Source organism: Antedon bifida, chromosome 1, assembly GCF_963402885.1.
Source record: "Antedon bifida chromosome 1, ecAntBifi1.1, whole genome shotgun sequence".
Classification (NCBI taxonomy): Eukaryota; Metazoa; Echinodermata; class Crinoidea; order Comatulida; family Antedonidae; genus Antedon; species Antedon bifida.
Genome location: NC_136226.1, coordinates 7,836,644 through 7,850,347, shown reverse-complemented (window position 1 = coordinate 7,850,347; position 13,704 = coordinate 7,836,644). Strand labels below are relative to the sequence as shown.

Here is a 13,704-nt window from a genome sequence, read left to right as displayed (position 1 = left end):
GAGTCAGCTTTTCGCTTTTTTTTGTATCTCCCTTGAGATCCAGAACACAATAACTAAAATGGTCTAAAACATCTAATATTAAATTAATAATAATATTAATATACTAAATTTTGAAAGTGTACAGTGTACAGTATTTCTCATGGTATAGTGCCTACTAATACTGTATAATATTTTTTTTAAATTTAAATTTGTAATTCTTTATTCACCAAAGGCAAAACGGTATAAACAAATAGCTTTCGCTAGTCAATGGTTTACAAATGATTAACAAATATAATACTGTTCAGTGCAAATGATTTTGATAATATAATTATGTAAGAAAACACAATAATGACAAAAAGAAAGAGGTGGGCCAGCATTAATCAGTATCTCGATAATAAATACTAACGTATGTAGTACATTATAAAGAGGAGTATAAAATTCCACTAAAAAAAGACATAGTGACACTGTAATACCTCCATGTTCTCTCTGATCAGGTATAGTGTTTTGGGAGTTTAAGTTCAGACACTTTGAATAAACTTTCCTATTAAAGCAAGTAAGGTTTACTAAAAAAATTGAGAAAACACATTTTTAAATTAAAAACAAATCAAGTTCTTTTTTTTTTTAATATAAAGGAAGTTGTCTGCTGTATTTTAAGTACACCTACGGGTAAATTTAAAAAGGTCAAGTATAAAATTTAAAAAGGTCAAGTATAAAATTTAAAAAGGTCAAGTATAGAATAAAAATATATATTTTTACTGTTATATAATGTGCAAACTCTAATGAGTACAAAGTTTTTATATATGCATATTATTTAATAATAAAGAATTCTAACAATAAAGTTTTATGTGTACGTGACTGTTATTTTATATTTAGAAAGTTTCAAATTCTACAATTTTACATCTACTAGAGCAAAGCAAAATATAAAATATTCTTTTTTAAACAATTTTTGAACAAAATACTAATTATTTCCACAAAAATAGAAACAACTCTGGACAAATGGCAACCTGTGCCCTTGATTTGTTGTATTCCTTGTTTTGTTGACGTTTTCAAGTTACCCCATTATTGGGGACATTTCGCCGTCAATGACATTATGTTGACATAGCACAACAATGAGAGACATTAATTTTGATGAGAATGTCATGGAACACTAATTAATTTAATTTTTAAAAACAACTAAAAACCGGACCTGTAACCCTAGGTAGGGACCCTGACGGGTACTCTCCCTCGGGTTAAAGGGATCCCGAAACTCATCGGTGGGCAGGGGCGCTCATCTCCCTGTTCAGGACTATTCCTGATGATACACCCTCATCGTCGAAAAACAAGTCATTTTCACCGCGCAAACACTGCCCGCTACTCTTCAAACATTAGACTTACCACCAATGGAGGTCTATTTTTTTGTTTACATCTAAAATATGCCGATCGTAGACGTTCACTCTTCTTGGCCAGCCGGAGGTGACCACTGTTTGGATGACTTTCTTCATATTAATAGGTAATTCTTTTTAATATTGGACTAGCAGTTGTAAATGTAGGCCCTAGTTAGGCCTAGCCTAGGCCTAGACCTAGTAGGCCCCTAGCCTAGGATCTCCGGCCCCTCTAGACCCTAGAGGCTAGCCTAGGCTAGTTAAATTAGGCAAAGTCAAACACCGGAGTCGGACACAACAGACAGGTTGCCCGGTGTATATATGTTGTGTTTAGCCTAGCCTATAGGTAGGTCTAATAGTAGGCCTAGCCTAGTTAGTACATTCTGTATGTATATGACTCGGGTACTATTATTAAGTATAAAGTCCACAGTACTGTCAAAAAGCTAGCTGGCAGTGTAGTGTATTAGTGTTCTGTAATCTATTATTTTAGGGCTTCTTTTAGGCCTTTTTAGGGGCGCTTTACCCAAACCCTTGTTGTTGAAGATGCGCTGGTGGTGAGTAACAATGATATAATCAAAATCATATCTAGTGGGCCTCCAATATAAAATACTAAAAGCTGATTTTAATTTGACTATTTTGCCACTCATACATGTATACTACAGTACAGCAGTAAATTGATATCTGCTTTTTATTTGTTTTCCCTTCCATATCCAGACTTTTAGCAGAAGATGGTGAGACCTGTATCCAATCTACAGTGCTTCGTCCAGACAACGCTTCAGGATCAGAACGATGTCTAATAATGTTAACTGCCCATAATAACATGGCATTGACTGAGCTGCGTATCGTGTGCAGCGCTCGTCACATGGAAGTGTACGAGGGCAAGGATTTGTATTTAGAAACTGTCAAAGGGAAAATGAAGTCATCCAATGGAAGCAGTGTTTACTGGCACACGTTCGAATGTGGACGACCATTGGATACAATGTCAATCAAGGTACAAACATTTGAATATTGAAATAACCAAGTTTATAGTGGTTGTAGAAAGGCCAATTTCTATACTATTACAGGTACAGGATAGCATTATAAAACCATGCATGATAATGTTTGTAAGTCTTATGTAGTATTCTTTATGAATAATGGAGATCTTGAATGTTTGTGTTAAGCACCTGTCAATTGTATGATCCCCTATACAACTCCCCCTCCCCCTGACCATGAGAGGAGTACCATGACGTACCCATTTTGAAGAACAATTATCATGTTGTTTATGATATGGTGGGTGGTAAGGTGACGGACATTGACACACCATTGTAATGTTCATTGATGTGGCATACCATTTAGGTTTTTGACGCACCTCTGAATCAGTAATTATTTGTACTTGACACACCTCTCCCGGGGATCGTATAGTGAATCATACAATTGACAAGTGCATTATGTTCAGTTGTGTTGTTTACATACTATGCTAGTGGTGTGCCACTAAAACGATGGGGAAAAAAGAAACCCATTATTATTAACCAGACAAAATTAACATATTATTAATATTATTCACCAATGAAACTCCTTATAGAAAACCATCAAACTAAAACGAAAAGCACCACATGTAACCAATCTGGATCTTATGTATTAGAGTAATAGCTCAATGAAGTTTTTCTTAATTTTTAAAATATATAGTTTGTTTCATTGCAAGAAAAAGAGAAGTTGGATCTGTTTGGTATTTGGCTGACATTGGAAGAGAAGAATGACGTCCCTGACAGCAGTAAGCTTATAAACATGCAAGAAGTAGATCGTATGCTGCTTAATGACAAATTTGAAACTGATGTAAGTCTAGAGCTCTGTCTACACTATCAAAGCTCTGTCTACACTTTATTTATGATGTGCCCATATATGGACATGATGATGTTATATCACTACCATATTTGGGTATATCACTACCATATTTGGGCACATCACAGTCTCTTGCCAACATCACGCACACCTCCCATAATGGTACATAGAACATGTTAGATAAACAGTTTTACTATGCTTTCGCCACTAAGCTGACTGACTCTTGATGATCTATGATACAGCAATTCAACACAAAATAACATAAACTATTTTACCTTCATGCAAGTAAACTTTCGTAGAGTAATCCTTAAAAGTGAACTTGTTATATTTACTTAAGTATCAAATTTCTATGCACATTTTTCTGTTTTGTAGGGCCAAGCAATGTTGCACCAACTAATATCGTCCATTCCAGCCAGTGCTCCTTCATCTACCCCTCAATCAAACCCTCTCCTACCCATGATGCTTCAGCTGTTTACGCAAAGATCAATGTCACAGCCATCGGACTCAAGGCAAACGGAGACAAATGAATGTTTAGCTAAACAGCTACTATGTAAAGAATCAAATAGGGATAAATCTAATACAACAAGTGATACTGTATCAAGTGTAGAATGTAGGAATGATAAGTGGAATCTGGTAGAATCACAAGAGGAGAAATGTTCAAGTGATGAGTCCTTAAAAGAAGGATTAGATAACCGTACAATGTAAGTTTTTGGCAAGAAATAATAGTACAGTCAACTCTACAAAAATTCTGCCCTGGCTCAAAATGCCTGTGACCATATTCATTAATCATACTTAAGTGAGATAAGTATTTCACTTAAATATTTAAGGATATTTTCTTTTAAATGGAGGCATTAGGCATTTGGAATCAGCACTGCTGACTCTCATGGATGTATTGGCTTATGCTTCTCCTCTGGTTAAAGTTGGCACTGGACGAGAGAAGCCCTTGGTTAATGATAGGACCAGCCGAAGATGCTTTAAATAGTCCTGCCTTAGTTTCATCCATCATTCAGATGAATGTAAGACTAATTTACATTGTTGTTCGCGACAAACGTCGGCCATAATAATATAATTTAAATTTTAAGTGTACCTGTCTACCTAAATGATAATATGGTAAATATGGCTTTATAGAATAGCAAAGAATTTGGACAGTTGAAATGTTGACTGTACTCAATTCCAGAAATAGATTACTTGTTCGTACTTTTCTGAGATAAATGATGACATCATCATCTTTTTGACCAATCAGAGGCCTATATAGAATATATGATGTGATGTATAATATCTTTTTTGTTTTAGAACTGCATCAGAAGCTGTAACATGCTCCTGTGGAGTAAACTTAGAAGCCAGAATTCTTCAAATTCAGCAGGAAATGGAGGAAAGATTAGAAGCCAAATTTCAAGAGATGGATGACTATCGTCTTCAAATGGATAAAAAATTTGAAATATTAGAAAATAAATGTATAGACTTATTAAAAGAAAAGAATTCATCAAACAAGGATAATACTTGAAAAAAACTATGTTTGAATTTGTCTCATGAACAGTCAGTTCTAAAAGTTGTAGGCTGTAGGTGTTAATTATGGATTAATTATAATAATACTGTAACATATTTTTAAAAGTCAATGTTTTTGACATTTTTAGAAAATCCATGTAGATATCGCATAAACATGCATCATAAAAACGGTCAAAATAGCGCATAATATGTGCACATATTTTATTATCATCATTACTATCTCAGGGCCGTAACCAGCATGAGGCAGACTTTCAACACCAACCCCAATTTGTCAGTACAGATCGTCATATTTTATATTAATAAATATATTTATAGGCATCTTTGCCTCGTGTGTTTTTAACCTCTCGCTACAACCTTGTATAATCTTATAGTCAAATAAATCAGTTATATCGACTTATCAAAATATACATTGAGGTAACAGCACAAATTATCTGCATCTGCGCGTGTCGGATTATGATATAGTTAACCAGTTATGTCTAAAGATATAAAAGGTCAAAATTTGATCATTTTTCGTAAAAAATCCCTGTACTATTTACTACAGGGATTTTTTTTCGAAAAATAGCCAAATAATAGTACAGGGATTTTTTTTCAAAAATTGCCAAATTCCGACCCTTTTCGCCATATCTGGTTTCTATGGCACTTAAGACGATGATAAAAAAATATATGATCATATATAGCAATATTATCGCATAATAATTGAATTTTAAAAACTTGATATTTTGGTCATTTTTCAGAAAAAAACCCTGTACTATAGTACAGGCATTTTTTTAAGAATGGCAAAATTTCGACCCTTTTATTTTTTGCCGTAACTAGTTTCTATGGCACTATAAGATGATGATAACGCAATATATGATCATATATAGCAATATATGATCATATATAGCAATATATGATCATATATAGCAATATATGATCATATATAGCAATACAGTATTATCGCATAATAATTGAATTTTAAAAACTTGATATTTTGGTCATTTTTCAGAAAAAAATTCCTGTACTATAGTACAGGAATTTTTTTAAAAATGGCCAAATTTCGACCCTTTTATTTTTGGCTATAACTGGTTTCTATTGCACTATAAGATAATCATAAAGCAATATATGATCAAATATAGCAATATTATCGCATAATAATTGTAGTACAGGCATTTTTTTCCAAAATAGCCAAATTTCGACACTTTAACTGGTTTCTATGGCACTATAAGATGATGATAATGCAATATATGATCATATATAGCAATATTATCACATAATAATTGAATTTAAAAAACTTGATATTTTGGCCATTTTCGAAAAAATGGCCAAATTTTGACTCTTTTATGTTTTTCGATATAAATGGTTACTATGACTATGTAAGATGTAAAATACATACTTACAGTATAGTTAATAATTAAATGTTTAAAATTGGTAAACGACCCACTGGTTAAACAACCCTGTATTACATTACAAATAATGACAAACACGTCTATTAAAACATTTCCATATTTATTAATTTACATGTATATACATTCGCATTTTCTTCATAATTAATTGTCATTTTAAAATGATTCCAACCTACAAGGAATTGATCAATTTATTATTGCACACATATTTCATACTAATTTGAGATGTATAGAAAATAAAGTCACAAAACTGTAGGCCTACTCTTATTTAAAAAATGGTTTACATGCTAAAAACGAAAGATACTGTACATCCCATAGGCATGTCATTTTTTAGTACTGATACTAATTATCAATCAAATCAATTAGTTAGTATTATAATCTTGTGATAAATATCACTACTCCATGGTTAATGTTGGTATTGTTTGAGTATCAATTCCATCTGTTAAGGCAGTGTCAATAATTTCCATCTGATCCAAGAGGCGATATGCTGGAGGTGTTAAACAATTACATAATGCTATATGAAATACCCAGAATAATCTTGTATTTTGTTTGTATTACTTCTCTCTGATCAAAATATAATTCTGTAGAATGACCACTCCTGAATAAAATCTTATGTCATCCTTTTATCACATTCCCTCTGATCAAGGAAGGGGAGCCAACCGGTCCCAGTCCATCCATGAATTTCGAAAAGTTCCTAATGATAGGACATAGCACTAAATTTTACAATTGTTAGGCCCTTGGCCCCCACCCTATTTTAAAATATTGGATCTACCACTGCCCAGCTATCATCTAATCACTATAATCTCCATCAATTTTCATCTGATCCTGGATAACTGTCTCTAGGAGATGTTTCTATAAGGTTTTTTGGAGGTGAAAGCAATGATATATTACTCAATGTGTTTTTAGCCAGTGTTTGTTCAGATGTGCTCGATCCTAAACTGCAAATACCATCCAAACTACTCATCATTAAGTCTGAACCCAAGTCCATGAAATCAAAGACTCGGTTTTCAGTTGGTGACGGCAAAGCACTGGAGACATTAGATGAGGGATTGGATGATGATCGGCTTAGGAGCGAGGCCTCTCCGTCTTTGTACACTAACGTGGTCGGTAGAACCCGCTTTGGAGTGAAAGTGTTTAGTTTGTATGGACATGATGGTGGCGTTTCTAGCTGGGTGCGACATGAGTTTAGGCTTGTTACTTTCTCCAGAAAGTAATCAACTTGTTTCAATGACAGTGAGTTGTGCAGTGTTTCTAGTGGACGTACAGATGGCATTGATGAACCATTATCAATACCTGCAAAAGGAAAAAGATCGTAAACTATAAACCTGTAATAGGATTAGTTGAAAGGAGCTGGAGAGACAAGGAAGAAATGAAAATGCACTGTATGTCTGAAGAGACCTAAAGTATAGGCCTGTAACTAGTGGCCATATTCATCATTCACACGTAGGCTAAGGGAAACATTTACCCTTCAAATTAAAAAAAACCTCCTATCTAAGTGAATACAATTTAAGGGAAATATATAAAAATCTATTGAGTTCAGTGATGAACTATGAACTATATGTCACTTAAGTGTGATTGGTGAATACGGCCACAGGGCTCTAGAAAGGTCCAGACCCTTAGCAATTGGTCTCAGTTTCATGTTAATTTTGTTAACATTCTGCTGCTGTTCTAAACTACATCTTACCTGGCAGAATACTAAAGTCTGTCAGCCTTCTCGTGTATGCTCTATTATTTTGATGGCCATAGCTTGGCAGATCAGGTTCACTGCGTACATTTAGTAGACCCTTACTGAACAAACTTGCCTGTGGACCTGAATAAATTAGATCAATAATTTCAATCAAAAGCTATAAAACAGTAAACATTAATAGTAATCGCTTTCTTTTATTTAATTTCAAAGATAAATGAGGTAGGATTTGCATGCTCCATAATATCCAGATAATTAATATTTATTTGAATGGTGAGAATGTTTTCGAAGAATATTCGACGAAACATTCATTATTTGTTTTATATGACTATAGTTCTATAAAGTAAACTTTTATTCAATTCAATTCAATTCATGATATGAAATTAGCCAATAAGATTTTAACAACATTCATGTGTGTTATAATATACAAATAATGAATGTATTAGACGAACCTATTGGAAAATGCTTTTTTAAAAAGTACTATTGAACGACCGATTACACGCTATTTGACCCATAATCATCCAATCAAATGACAGGAATTAATTTAGGTTTTATATAATATACAAATAATAAATGTATTAGTTTAATGTGAAGAATATTTAGATGAACGAACCTATTGCAAGATGCTTATCATCAAAAACATCGCGACTGAAAAATCTTGGTGGCGTTCCTTCATTCCTACTCGGGGGTGTGTTATCCGAAGCTTTTCTTTCACGGGTTGATGCTGAAACCTCTGGGTAACTCTTGTTAGCGTTGCAGTAGTTGCCTGGAGGAGAGAAGCCTACCTGTGGCTCCTCTTCCACTGGGCTCATGCAAAAGACATCTTCTGCTGCACTGACAAGGTCATCAATTAAATCAACTTCAACATCTGGTACATTTGCCTGTGAATATCCAATGTTCAGTTTTTTACAGTATATATGATATTTCAATATAATATTTGTGGCTTGTTCTCCTAAATGGTCACCAAATTTACTAATTTAACCTATTTAAACTATATACTTCTTCTTCTTTCTTTATTATATATGGCCTATACAGTAGAACCCATCCTTTGGGACACCCTTATTCATTATACACCCCTATTAAGGGGACATTTTCCTATGAAACGAACAACGGCAATAGCCAAGCCCTATTCAGGAAACACCCCTATTAAGGGGACACTTTTCTATGAAATGAACAATATATGCTGTAACTTTGTTGGGTCCTGAAGGTGTCCACTTAATAGGGGTTCTATTGTAGTAATAATAATTACCTTGCCCCTTGAATAGCTAGGCCTATAGCCACAGCTTTCAGGCACATCAAAGTTATCCTCAAGGCCCCGTGCCCCTGGGCTGAAATGCAGCTCTACATGGAATTTATCTTCTGATGTGGGGTCTTTCTTGGGATCTTCATACAACATAATAACAATCTGTGACATGTAGTTGAGTTCTCGCACTGCGCTCAGGTATTCCATGGCACGCTTCCACTGCGGGTCATTTGTTTCCTATGAAAATATTAAAAGAAATAATTAATAAAATTCAATACAACAAGACATTGATAAGATAAGATTAACAAGTAGTTATAATTGGAAATTATTTTGTTCAAGAACTTTATCAAAATGAAATTAATAAAATGAAAATTGTATAAACCAAGACTTACATCACACAAGCCACCATATCTTATACAAGAAAGCAAAGAATGTATATGACTCTCACTCGTAAAATACAGTCGCGATCGCACATGGCGGTCAGGTGTCATGACATCACGTGTGTATCTCGGATTTAACCGAGATGTGAACTCCTCATCTTTAATGTTTCGCATCAGGTCACCTTTAATCTTCTGCAGGAGTGGCGTGCAAATACCTGTCCCGATATCCAGTTTATCTCTGGCTGAAATTCCATATTCCTTGACGAATGAATGAAAAATTTAAAGATTTTCAAATGGTTTCTTTGCATTAAAAATTATTATGAAATAGTAGTTTTTGGCAGTATTACTGTTGGTCTTATTTATTATTATTTTTTTTTTATTTCATGCACATCGACATCGAGCAACTTGCCAATTACAGGATAGATAAACTATTTTATAATTTATCGTGCTTATAAACTAAGTCTCGTTTAAGGCTTAGGGAGTAGAGTTGAAAGCATCACGAGTTACAACCCTGGCACTTGGTCGGATTGAACACTGGACCCTGGGATTGGAAGCCAAGCATGTTAACCATCAAGCTACAGCTACACTAACTATATGTATCTACTCATCCTCACCTTAAATTAAATAAGATATGATACTAATGATAAATGGTAATGACAATTACATAGGACACAGAAAGTTGGGATTATTCCATTATTACCTGAGGTATAATAACATCAGCCATTGCCTGTGCACAAGCATACAGATCCCAGAGGTCTTCAAAGTCAATGACGGCCCTGTTGTGCAACATGTCGTACTTGACACAGTCGTAAATGTCAGGGATTTTTGTGATGTCAAAATGACTATTTTTCTGCATGAAGAAATCTTTTTCAAGCTTTGCCCATCGTCGTAGCATTAACTCCAATGTTTCATTGTGATATAAAACTACATCTATGAAAACATAAAAAGGAAATATTTAAATCTGGTTGTAAAAAATGAATATAAAATAAAAACAGATAAAAGACAAAGTTATCGATAAATGTATCCTTCCAATTTGATGGGTTGATTCCATATCATGTCATGCCTTATTTTCTACAATTTCAAAGAATAAATGTACTATTGCATGTTTTAAAAAGCTTTTTGTATACATTTTGATAGTTTTTCCAACTCAGCCCTGCTTTGTTGAATTCCCCTATTCATGGTTTACCTCTATAATAAGGACACTTTGTTGGGTGCCAAAGGTGTCCCTTTAATAGAGGTTTTATTGTAATTGAATGCTACCTTTGGAAGACGGATCATGAATCTTCTGTCGTAACAAACTAATTAGTGACTGGATAAGTCCCAGAATATGTTGACATTTCTCAACTGGACTATCAATGTACATCATTGACTCATTGATTGATTTCTGGCCACATGGGTTTAACTAAAAGAAAACATTGTTATTATTATTTATTCAGAAAAACAATACAAAACATACAAAGACAGGAAATAGTAGGTCCTAGGAAGATCCAAGAGACACTACCATTAACTACTTTTTATTAAAGCTCTGCCTACACTATCAAACTTCAGGTGAATGTGAAGTGCCCATATATGGACATGATGATGGGCATATCACTACCATATTTGGGCACATCATACTTTTTTTGTCAAATCATTTTGACAGTGTAGACAGAGCTTTAAAATCTCTTATTCAATATAAACAAAATAAATCGTAAAAGAAATTCTTTACCTTTTCAAAATCAGAAGTTGTAAATTTTTTGTTGGAACGGAACATATCATACAATTTAGATTTTACTCTAAAAAATAAAATATCATAAATATTTCTAAAATCACATTACAAAAGTATTTTCTTATTCTTACTATTATATTCATATCAAATTGTTATTAATAATTAATATTGTTTTATTTTGTTATGACCAGCATTTTATAATTAGGGCCCATTAGGATAATATAGGACATTATTTTGGAGTTTAAAGAAATTAATAATGCTATCAATCAAGCTATGTCTACACTATCAAACTTTATGTGACAACAAATGTGCACAAATATGGTAATGATATGCCCAAATATGGTGGTGATATGATGTCATCATGTCCATATATGGGTACATAACATTTTTTTGTCACATAAGGTTTGATAGTGTTGACAGAACTTAAGTAGGAAATGTACAATGACAATACTTACTTTCCCTGTAATGATATTGATTCTTTGTCATGATCCAACAGTCCAGTGGTATTTGCACTTTTCACCATTTGTACTAAAATTGGGGTCAGTTCACCCTCTAGTGCCAACATACCCTGAAACATAAAAAAGGTGTTTTGATAAATTAATAAATTGCTTTTTAGAAATTAGTATGTAGATATTAAAAATGTATATTATTGTATATCTAAAGTTTAAAAAAAACAAGGGATTTCAGACAAAAACAAATATAACAAAGCAAACAAAATGTTACCTTAGTAAACGAGGCAGCAGTCATTTGAACTCTGCCCTCATCAGACGCATAAATCTTAAGATCATGACGATATGTACTATGGAGCCTCAACAGCCCACAGCCTGGAAAACCAGCATAGTCACCTGCAACATAAAAGTTTTTGTCACATAAAGTTTGATAGTGTAGACTGGGCGGTTTAGTTTAATAATAAGTAGCGTTATTAAACTAAACCATCTTAGAGAGACATAGCTACATTATTAAATCATTAGAAATAAATATAGCAATAGACAGTAGCTTACTGTACATCATCATAATTACCTGAGCCACCAGGGTAGATGCATCTAAAGGCCTGGCCCAACTCTTCTGCTTGGACCCTACCTGTAGGGGTTAATTCTCCACCCCACTTAAGTATTAGTAATAATGATGGATCATTCCTAGGCTCTGAAATTAAAAATGAGAGATGTGCCATCTTCAATTTACTACAATATTCTGTTAAACCAATTGTATTCAATGTGTACTGCTGTTCCGACCTCTCTCCAAAACAATTGTTAGGATATATACTATACTATTTGATAAATTCTAAAGCAGTACAGGTGTTTCGTGTTGGGTGTATGAGATGCAGCTATGGTGCAACTATGAACCAATCACAGCAGATAGAGCAGGTGATTGGCTTCAACTAATACTATGTTAATTATACTGTGTTTATATTCCCAGCATTCAACATATCGTGATTATTGAAACCAAAATGAACTAATATTACTAAACTATTCTAAATGTAAAAGCCAAAGCAAGTTAGACAAAGCTGTGTTAAGCACGGTTCTAAAGTTAAAAATTCCAAAATATTTAGCCAAGCAAGAGTGATTACAATGATTAAGAGATTCTGTAGGATTATCAAGGGTACAGGTAGTAAGCTGCTATGGTAAGAATCGACCCCTCCTCAACCTTTACAGTGGCGGATCCAGGATTTTGAAATAGCGGGGCCCAGGGCCTAAAAATAGTGAAACGAAGGGCTGAGCTTTTTGATGTCCTATCTTTTGCATTACAATGTGCCCCCCACCCCCATTGGATCCGCCCCCTGCTTTAACCTGTTTGTATTCAGCACAGTAGTATATTATTTAGGTTAGTTTCATTCCATACTACTGTAGTGTCACAGTTTATTTATTTATAAAAATATTGTATGTGCTATGTGAGGGATAAGGAACACAAATTTAATATAGTTTAGAAACAAAATACAGTAGACAGAATAAGACAGTACAAAAATTAAAAAGCATGAAATGAATAGAATTTTAAAGGTGTCTGTGATGAAATTATGCCCAAATAATTAATAATAAAATACCAACAGACTTAAAATGTGTGTGTGAATCAATGTGTAATCTCTCACCTGACACTGAAAAAAATAAATAGAATAAAAACTCCAATATGCAAAATATCACCAGATTCTCTGATCTTCACGTACAACATTTTCTAGTATCATAGGCAAATTCTATAATACAGTATCACATATGTATCACATGTAGCTGCTGTATCATGTAAAGATGAGGTTTATGGCCTGTGATACATATGTGACACCGTATTACAGAATTTGTCTACGATACGGGATAAAATGGAGTACCAAGAACGGCTAGAAATATATTGGCCATTAGAACTGAAAAAATCATCTGTTTAGGACAACAATGTCATTTCATTCAACCCATATCCCAATGCTAACACACTTAAAATAAATTAATATTTTGAGCGTAGAGTTAATGTGCTTTTTGGCCTGTTTAGTTAACCATACAAGGTATAGTGATCCAACCATATAAAATATTTAAACAAATTTTACCTTTTATTGCAAGGTCTTTTGGAATAGAAAATAAATCAAAATAATTAATTTAATGTTTTAGCTTTTAGTAGAATAAAATTATTTTGTTAATAAATCATAATCATTTAATATTAGTATAG

General features: G+C 33.6%; 2 protein-coding genes across 7 annotated transcripts in view; one reads left to right on the top strand and one right to left on the bottom strand.

The window, feature by feature from the left end:
• LOC144840108 (inositol hexakisphosphate and diphosphoinositol-pentakisphosphate kinase 2-like) overlaps positions 1-13,704 on the bottom strand; it is a 230,941-nt gene that overhangs the window by 194,599 nt on the left and 22,638 nt on the right. For 3 of the 5 annotated variants that reach the window (XM_078695783.1, XM_078695775.1, XM_078695791.1), the window contains exons 11-22: positions 13,586-13,600; positions 12,082-12,204; positions 11,785-11,906; positions 11,517-11,629; positions 11,062-11,128; positions 10,614-10,755; positions 10,054-10,283; positions 9,366-9,611; positions 8,980-9,210; positions 8,344-8,611; positions 7,731-7,856; positions 6,133-7,339 (exon numbers count right to left, since the gene is read on the bottom strand). In XM_078695783.1, coding sequence (XP_078551909.1) covers positions 6,855-7,339; positions 7,731-7,856; positions 8,344-8,611; positions 8,980-9,210; positions 9,366-9,611; positions 10,054-10,283; positions 10,614-10,755; positions 11,062-11,128; positions 11,517-11,629; positions 11,785-11,906; positions 12,082-12,204; positions 13,586-13,600 — 2,168 coding nt within the window. In that variant the 3' untranslated portion in view covers positions 6,133-6,854. Of the gene's footprint in view, positions 1-6,132; positions 7,340-7,730; positions 7,857-8,343; positions 8,612-8,979; positions 9,211-9,365; positions 9,612-10,053; positions 10,284-10,613; positions 10,756-11,061; positions 11,129-11,516; positions 11,630-11,784; positions 11,907-12,081; positions 12,205-13,585; positions 13,601-13,704 lie in introns of those variants that run through there. The other 2 variants (XM_078695797.1, XM_078695808.1) reach the window with 2 other exon arrangements.
• LOC144840192 (uncharacterized) lies at positions 1,326-5,005 on the top strand. Of its 2 annotated transcripts, XM_078695922.1 has the most exons (6): positions 1,326-1,468; positions 2,055-2,331; positions 3,006-3,152; positions 3,531-3,859; positions 4,014-4,174; positions 4,452-4,590. In XM_078695922.1, the coding sequence occupies exons 1-5, from the start codon at positions 1,392-1,394 to the stop codon at positions 4,138-4,140; spliced, it is 957 nt and encodes a 318-aa protein (XP_078552048.1). In that variant the 5' UTR covers positions 1,326-1,391; the 3' UTR covers positions 4,141-4,174; positions 4,452-4,590. The 2 variants fall into 2 exon arrangements, with proteins under 2 accessions (XP_078552048.1, XP_078552044.1); XM_078695918.1 differs by lacking the exon at positions 4,014-4,174 and having other exon boundaries at positions 4,452-5,005.